Source organism: Balaenoptera ricei, chromosome 8 (genome assembly GCF_028023285.1).
Source record: "Balaenoptera ricei isolate mBalRic1 chromosome 8, mBalRic1.hap2, whole genome shotgun sequence".
NCBI lineage: Eukaryota > Metazoa > Chordata > Mammalia > Artiodactyla > Balaenopteridae > Balaenoptera > Balaenoptera ricei.
This window is the reverse complement of record NC_082646.1, coordinates 110,496,399-110,504,353: the sequence shown is the minus strand read 5'-3', so window position 1 is coordinate 110,504,353 and position 7,955 is coordinate 110,496,399. Positions and strand designations below refer to the sequence as shown.

The 7,955-nt window shown below is 55.3% G+C and overlaps 1 protein-coding gene across 1 annotated transcript; it reads left to right on the top strand.

Annotated features, from left to right (window-relative positions):
• Positions 1-2,211: 2,211 nt before the first annotated feature.
• On the top strand, positions 2,212-7,549 carry FGF19 (fibroblast growth factor 19). Its single transcript, XM_059929851.1, has 3 exons — positions 2,212-2,667; positions 3,080-3,183; positions 5,970-7,549. The coding sequence occupies exons 1-3, from the start codon at positions 2,427-2,429 to the stop codon at positions 6,282-6,284; spliced, it is 660 nt and encodes a 219-aa protein (XP_059785834.1). The 5' UTR covers positions 2,212-2,426; the 3' UTR covers positions 6,285-7,549.
• The last annotated feature ends 406 nt before the right edge of the window (positions 7,550-7,955 follow it).

The window sequence follows — 7,955 nt, the reverse complement described above, 5'->3', positions numbered from 1 at the left end:
ACCGAAACTCGCAGACCATTGCTCTGACCATGAAATGTCACGTACACAGCAGCTCCTAAGGCGATGGCTGTCCGTCTCCATGAACTATGTCCCAGGCACTATCTGTCCACTCTCCCGTACGACCCAGGACAAGGCTGAAAGCAGGCAGGAGGAGGCAAGAGGCCCAGCAGGTTCATGACCTGCCCAGGGACCAGCGGGGTGTGATCTATGCTGCAGAGGGTCTGACCCTGGGACCCGCGGCCCTGCTAGGAGGCCACACTGTCTCCCTGAAATGCAGCTTGGCCTAGATTTACAAGCCCGACGGCCTGGGTTCAAATTCCACGTTCACCACTTACAGGCTGTGCAGCCCTGGGTCACTGTGACACTTTTCTGGGGCCCCCTCCCTGTTCAGTGGGGGAGGGCAGAATACCGTGGGGGGAGAGCACCCATCACACGCTTAGAACAGGGCCTGGGCGTAGGAAGCTGCCACTTTCCCAGCTTCCTGAGCTCCTGGATCACGGTGGCCTCTCTTTTCCCACCATGGCCTTAGGAGGGGCAGCAGAGGGGTGCGGGTGGAACCAGAGGCCGCCCCGTCCTCCCCCAGCCCAATTTGGGGCACGGCCCCCAGTGCAGCCTCTGTCATCCTCCTCAATGCCCTGCATTTATCCAGGATCTTTAAAACGAAAGCTGCAGGGGAGGGTAATTAAGTTTAATAGGAGCCGCTGTCGATTTAAAGCCACAGGGGGGAAGTAATTAGATTTAACAGAAGCCGCGGCTTTCTGAACCAAGACACTCAGCGTGGGGGTCCCCGGCCTATAAAGCTTTCGAGATGATGTCTTTTTGTAAAGACTTTCCTGGTGACATTTTCTGCACGCTCCGTCATTAACGCCAGTCACCGACTGGGGTATGAACATGGCCTTTGCTCATTGAAATTCATTAGGCCTGGCATTGCTTTCTCCCTTGTCTCCCCTGTTTGCCCTCCCGTCGCCCCTGAGCTCAGCCAGTGTGGCTTTTCCCCAAAACCAGCCTCCTGGGGCCCCTCACCCAGAGTTGGGGGCGGAGGGGTTGGAGGAACAATGAGAAAGAATCAGTGTTGAGCCAAAAGCCCCCTAGGAGGACCCCTCTTTTTCCCGCCGGGCATGCTCTGGACGCGGTGTCCTTTTTCCGAGCCTCATCAGAACAGCCATCCAGTTCGCGGGAGTCACTGCACTGAGTGGCCCCAATTTCCCCAGCTGGTGCCTGTCCCCACCCCCGCAAACAGCGCACCCTGGCACTGCAGAAGCGCTCAGGGACCCAAGGACCGGACCTACGGCAAAGGGCCCCTCCGAAACAAAGGAGCCTCCCTGCGCCGTGCACCCTGGAAAGTCAGTTTCCCAATCCGCAGCTTGCGAGCCCACCCTGCCCCCCGAAAGGCGCCTTCACCACGACGGCCCTTCCAGGCTCCATCTCCGGGGACTGCCGGGCCGGGCAGAGGCGGGACGGCGACGGGGCGCAGAGCCAAGCCGGGCCGAAACCGGGGCTGAAGCGCCATCTAGCGCTCGCCCGCGCGACCCCATTGTTCCTCCGAGAGTGGAGGTCGCGCCCGGTCCCCAGTTGGGGGACAATTTACTGGGGTAAAAGCGGGGTGGGGGTAGGGGGTTGTCGGTGCGGGCAGGGATCGCGAGAACAGAAAGCCGGAGAACGTGAGAGGGTCTGAGCTGCAGGGAAAATTCTAGTGGACGGCTTTAGCTCTGGAGCTTTGAGGGTTGGGACCGTGACGGGAGGCAGTGGATGTGGACTTTTCGGGGAGAGGACCCCAAAGCCGAGGCGAGGCTTTTCCGACCGGGATTAAAGGACGGAAAGCTCAGCGCCATTCCCCGCGCCCCCCGATCTTTGATCCCGGGATTCCTGGTCCGAGCCCCTGCTAGCGCCCCGCGACCGGCGCATTCCCCGGGGAGCCCGTGGCCTGGGGGCTGGGCTCCGTTGTCTCCTTGATTTCTTTGCAAAACCAACGTCGCCCAGCCGAGAGCCACCTGGCCGCAGGCCTCGCCCCCGCGCCGCGGGGAGGAGCTCCCCCCAAGTCTCCGGCGAAGCGGGGCCTCCTCCTCCCCCAGATCTGGGCGGCCTGGGCGGGGTCACCCGGGCGGGGCCCAGGGAGAGGCTGAGTCGGGGGCGGGGTGTGAGTGGGTGTGTGTGGGGGGCGGAGGGCTGATGCAATCCCGATAAGAAATGCTCGGTGTCGCGGGTGAGACGCGCTATATAAGGTCGCCGGCCTCGAGCCGCCGCGCCGTCGGAGCTGGGGAGCCGAACGCCCAGGTGCCCGGAGCACACGGCTGCCTCCTGTCTCGAGGGACGCGGCCACCCCGCCTCCGCACGCTCAGCTCCGCAGGCCCTCCCGGCTGCCGCCCAGCCTCCCGCACCCTCACCGCCCGATCTGCGCCCAGAGCCCCGAGCCCGAGGGAGGTGCCATGCGGAGCGCTCCGAGCCGGTGCGCCGTGGCCCGCGCCCTGGTCCTGGCCGGCCTCTGGCTGGCTGCAGCCGGGCGCCCCCTAGCCTTCTCGGATGCCGGGCCGCACGTGCACTACGGCTGGGGCGAGTCCGTCCGCCTGCGGCACCTGTACACCGCGGGCCCCCAGGGCCTCTCCAGCTGCTTCCTGCGCATCCACTCAGACGGCGCCGTGGACTGCGCGCCGGTTCAGAGCGCGCACAGTGAGTGCCCGCCGGGTCCCCCACCCGTCACATCTCCCCTTCTTCCCTTTACCTCCTTCGGCTCCCGCGAGCTCCCCACTCCCGGCAACCCCAGGTCTTGGCACTTCGGCGTTCCACTCCCTTCCCGGACCCCCCGACAGCGGGAGGAGCTGGCGGAGGGGGGAATGGGTGCATGGACCTACTGCACCCACGCGTTACCCTCCCCTTCCCCCCTTCGGCTCCTGCGGACCCCACCACCACTCCCGGGAACCCCAGGTCTTGGCACCTCGGCATTCTACTCCCTTCCCGGGCCCCCAGACATCGAGAGGAACTGGGGGATGGGGAGACACGGGCCCGCGCACCCACCAACCATTTCCACGTGTTGTGGGCCCCGCGGGCTCCGGCTGCAGTTTTGTGCTGTCTTCCCGCCCAGGTTTGATGGAGATCAGGGCAGTCGCTCTGAGTACCGTGGCCATCAAGGGCGAGCGCAGCGTCCTGTACCTCTGCATGGGCGCCGACGGCAAAATGCAAGGGCTGGTAGGTGTCTCCACCCGGCAGGACGCGCTGGGGCGCGGGCCTGCGGGCGAGGGGGCCGCCCTGGATCGGAGACAGGGTTTCCTTGCTTCCTCCGCCGGGGTCCCCATGGAGCTCGGAGGGGAAGGCTGCAAGGGCCGGACTAAGCTAATGTCCGACTTTCTAATATGGAAGTTTATGGCTGGAGAATGCTTGAGACCCGCCTTTGCATTTCCACTTGAACCACAAGCGGGTCCAGTCGGACGAAGGAAACCCATTTCTCGGCTCTTTGACGTTAAACGGGGAAAACCCCCCTCGGGCCTTTTCCTCTTCTGCCTGTGTGGTGCTCGGCCCCCCTCCCCCCTCTCCCTACGGTATTTTAAAAGAAGGGGGTGGGGAGGAAAGAAAGAAGGGTATATCCACAACTTGGGTTTTTTTTGTTTTTTTTAAGTCAACCTTCAAATAAGTCAGAAGAAAAACCGCATTTGGTATTGAAGAGTTTTTTCACAATGAAAAACTGATTTTTGCAGCCGCGTTAGGGTAATATTGCAGTGGCCGTGCTCGTCCTCCTGTCGGGCTCACCTGAACTGCAAAGGCTTTTTTGGGAGGCGGGGGGCAGGCTGGGAAGGCCCAGGTAACCATAGAGGTCTCAGGCCAGGAAGTGAGCAGATGCCGGGTCTCTGGTCGCCGGAACAAAGGCGGGGAGAGTTCAAAGGGAGCCCGCGCCCCCGGGCGCGCAGAGGAGGCTGTGTGAGGTCCGGACCTGGCGCGGGGCCTCAATGCAGCCCCGCTGGGCCGGGGGCTGGGATGGAGGGGCAGGGGCCAGGGGGTAGGGAGGGGACCGCTCCTCAAGGGATGCCCCACCATCCGGAAAAGATGGATGCAGATGCCCGCCTTTCTGCAGCGCAAATCTTTTTTGTGTCCCCAAATTTTGTGGTTCTGGTGCCCGTTTATTGTTTATCCATAGATAAATGAACCTGCCTGTTGCAGGCTTTATGGCAGTCCTGCGTGAAAGGACAAGAATGCAGGCAAAGAAAGCTGATACCCAAAGCCACTCCAAAACCGCAGTTGCCACTTTTGTGACGTTTACTTATGGGGGTGGGGTGAGGGCGCCAGTGGAGGGAGCGCCGGCAGGGGCGGATGGGTCTAACCCACCATTCTAGTCCAAACTGGGGGGTGAGGGTCTCCTCACCTAAAATCCTGTTTTGCCTCTAGATCCCGTGGTCACGATTTAGCAAAACTTGAGGATTTTTTTTTTTTTTAAACAAATTCCACATTCTTCTAGAAACTCGAAATCATTTCATTTCCTCTATGGCAAATGAGATGCTAATTTCTCCCAAAGAACCAGCAGAGTGAAGTAGCCGCTCCATTTGGTTTTAATTCCCTTGTTTACCAATTTGCATTTCCCCGGCGGTCTGGTGGCCTCATTCCCGCACGGGTTGCTTCATTAGATGCAGGCCTTATCAGGGCCTTATCTAAGCACGACGCTCACCCACCTGCAGTTCAGCGACCTTTGTAGGCTTGGGCAGAAATGAGACTGGGTGCCTCCCAGCGTAGTTTATGGCCCAGCCCTCCTGGCTCCCCGCCTTTGGCTGTCCTCTGTGTCCCCAAGGCGTAATGACCCTCTCCAGTTTGGGACACGACTTGCTCGTTCTCTGTGTTCTGGAACCAGGGACTGCTTTCCGTCCTTCTGGCCACCCACGGGGTGGCGGCTTCTTCCTGGCCTGGGGGGAGGGGGCTGCCTTTATCTCCCCGATCCTGGCAGGCTGCCTGGAGGGCCCCAGCTACTGAATAAAGGAGCCAGAGGGGTTGAGGTTTCTCTTACCAGGGCACCAGACAAAAAGGCTCAGAACCACAGTCATTTGGGCCTAAATGGGGAATAGGTTCTTTCATCTGGGGCCCGGATTGGATTACTCCTGATTCTTAATTAAAAGACTGATCCAAAAAGGATAACCTAGTTTAGCAATGTCTCCCAAAGTGCCAGTGGAATACAAGGGACTTTTTCATGGCAATAATTATATAGTCAATGTAATGTGTGCCTATCGTGGCTGTGATTTTATGGATATTGCTCGGAAGAAGACTAAGTTTAAAAAGTGACATGATTTAGTGAAAAATATAAAGGATCTATGTAAGGTATATATAGATATTGAGAATATACATAAAACACATGAAGTATGTGTGTATAGTTGAAGGTTACAAAGTATAAAGGTATATAAGGTACATATATATGTATAATATATGTTTAGTATATAGGTTTAATGTTATATTTAACATTTATTTAATATGATATAATTTATTAAATATTTACCTATTAATACAATGATATATGTTTAATGAGTATATTAATATAACAAAAAGCTTTCTACTTCATATATGTGTATATAACATACTAAATATATATAAGTACCTATATATATATATAAAGTATATGTTTAGTATATATGTTTAATGTTATATTTAACACGCATTTAATGTTATATAATTATATTTATATACTAATACAAAGTAATATGGTTAATGAGTATATTAATATAACACATGCTATATACTTTATATAAGTATATATACAACATTATACTAAATACATATAAGCATAAATATATAAATATGTGCTTTATACACCTTCATAGTTTATACCTTTATATAACCTTTAACTCTGTACACATACACACACACGGCTAATGGTGTGGACCCAAGGGGCGGTATGTAGCACGCGTGCTCACCTGGCTCTGGTCTCTCTACTACCTCTGCCGGTGTCACACCCTGGTGGGCACCCACTTACGCTCACAAGCTGCCTCTTTGCTCTGCAGAGCCATTACTCGGCCGAGGATTGTGCTTTTGAGGAGGAAATCCGTCCGGACGGCTACAACGTGTACTGGTCCAAGAAACACCATCTCCCGGTCTCCCTGAGCAGCGCCAGGCAGAGGCAGCTGTTCAAAAGCAGGGGCTTTCTGCCGCTGTCTCACTTCCTCCCCATGCTGTCCACCATCCCAACAGAGCCCGATGAAATCCAGGACCACTTGAAGCCCGATTTGTTTGCTTTGCCCCTGAAAACAGATAGCATGGACCCGTTTGGGCTCGCCACCAATCTGGGAGTGGTGAAGAGTCCCAGCTTCTATAAGTAACTAGAGGCTCTGTCCTCCCCCCACCCCCCGCCCCTGGAGACCAGGACCCCAGGCCTGTGGTGCTTGCGGACTGGGTTTTCTACAAGTATGATCCTGAGTCCAGGTTCTATTTAGCTTTAGGAAGAAACATTTAGAACTTGTACATAGACAAAGTTTTGCATTGGCTGTGCCAGTTTCTAGTGGATAGACTTGTATGATCATAAAATTGTAAGCCTTCCATCCTACCCGTCCAGCTGCTACCTACCCCAGCCCCCCAACCCTGCTGGACAAGTCGCTGTGCTGCCCTGGTTCTGCTTGAATACCTCCACTGGTGGGGAGCTCACTACCTTTGGCAAAGATCTTATGCCAAGCTGACATTCTCTGCAGTTCTCTCCCATCCTTTCTAGCAGGGGCAGCCAGAGGAAAAGCAGTCATTTTAAATTCATGTACAGGTGATCACCTTGGTGAAACCTCAGGTAAATTTGACTCTACTGCATGTGGAAATTGTTCCAGATCTCAACTCCAAGGAGGCCCACTGGCCCTCCCCAGGCCCCTCCGGCAGAGAAGTAACTGGGTGCAGGCACTGCCCACCAGGCTTCAGGAGCAGGGAGAGCGCAGAGGCCCCCTCCAGCCTGGGTGTAAATCTTGAGAACTCCCTGCTATGGCTGGTTCTGGGATGGGTAATCTCCACGGGACCCCTTCGCAACCTGCCCAGGGCAGATAAGGCAGTCTACCCACCTCCTTCCCTACCCCCTAAAGTGCCGGTCCCAGCAGCCCGTCCCTGTCACAGCCGCTGGGGTTTCCAGGGAATGGGATCTCTGGTTGTGTGGATTTCACTTGAGGCCCCCTAGAGATGGAACCCCACTGCCCCCCCCCACCACCCCACTCCTTGCTCTCACCTCACTTTGGGGACTGACTCCCTCCTTACACGCTGGGATGTTGTCCTGAAAAGGGCAAAACGCTGTCTTCCGGCAGCTGCTTCCCTTTTTCCAGCCCGTGGCCCCTGGTGTGGGGTCATTCTGTGATTCGGGGCTCAGCAGCCTCCCGCCTTAGGTAAACCCAAACATTTCATCCCAAAGCCAGAAAAAGGAAGATATGAAAGCCCCCCATCTCTCCAGTAACTTGTAAAAGCCGCATGGAGATCAGGTCCTTTCCCCAGCACTTGGTTTCCACTGTGATATTTATGAGTAATTTATTGTGTTTGATATGTACATCTCTTTATTTTCTTACTTTATTTATACCCCCAAATGGTATTTATGTATGTACACGAGGGTTTTTTTCTACATTAAAGCAGACTTTGTATCAAAAATTGTTTGGAGTATTTGTGGAACTGGGATATTTGGGAGGAAGCCGGGGGAGGGGAGGAAGCACTTACTGTGTGTTTGCCGTGTCTGGGACTCTGATATTTGGGGGCACGTGTTCCGGAATGTTCTAGGATGAGGAGCGGCATCCCCATCCTCTACTCAACAACACATCAGTAACCTCCCCTACCCCCCATCGTGACAACCAGAAATGTCCAAAAGTTGCTGCGTGTCCTTGGGCGACAAAATCACCCCCTGATTGGGAACCACTGGCCTACACATACCGGGTTTCTTTTGTCCAGTTACAAAGCAGGTGGTGATGTCTATTCACGGCCCAGCAATAACCCAGGCTGTTTTCTGTGACCCTCATGGTGTCTCTGTCATGTGGCTT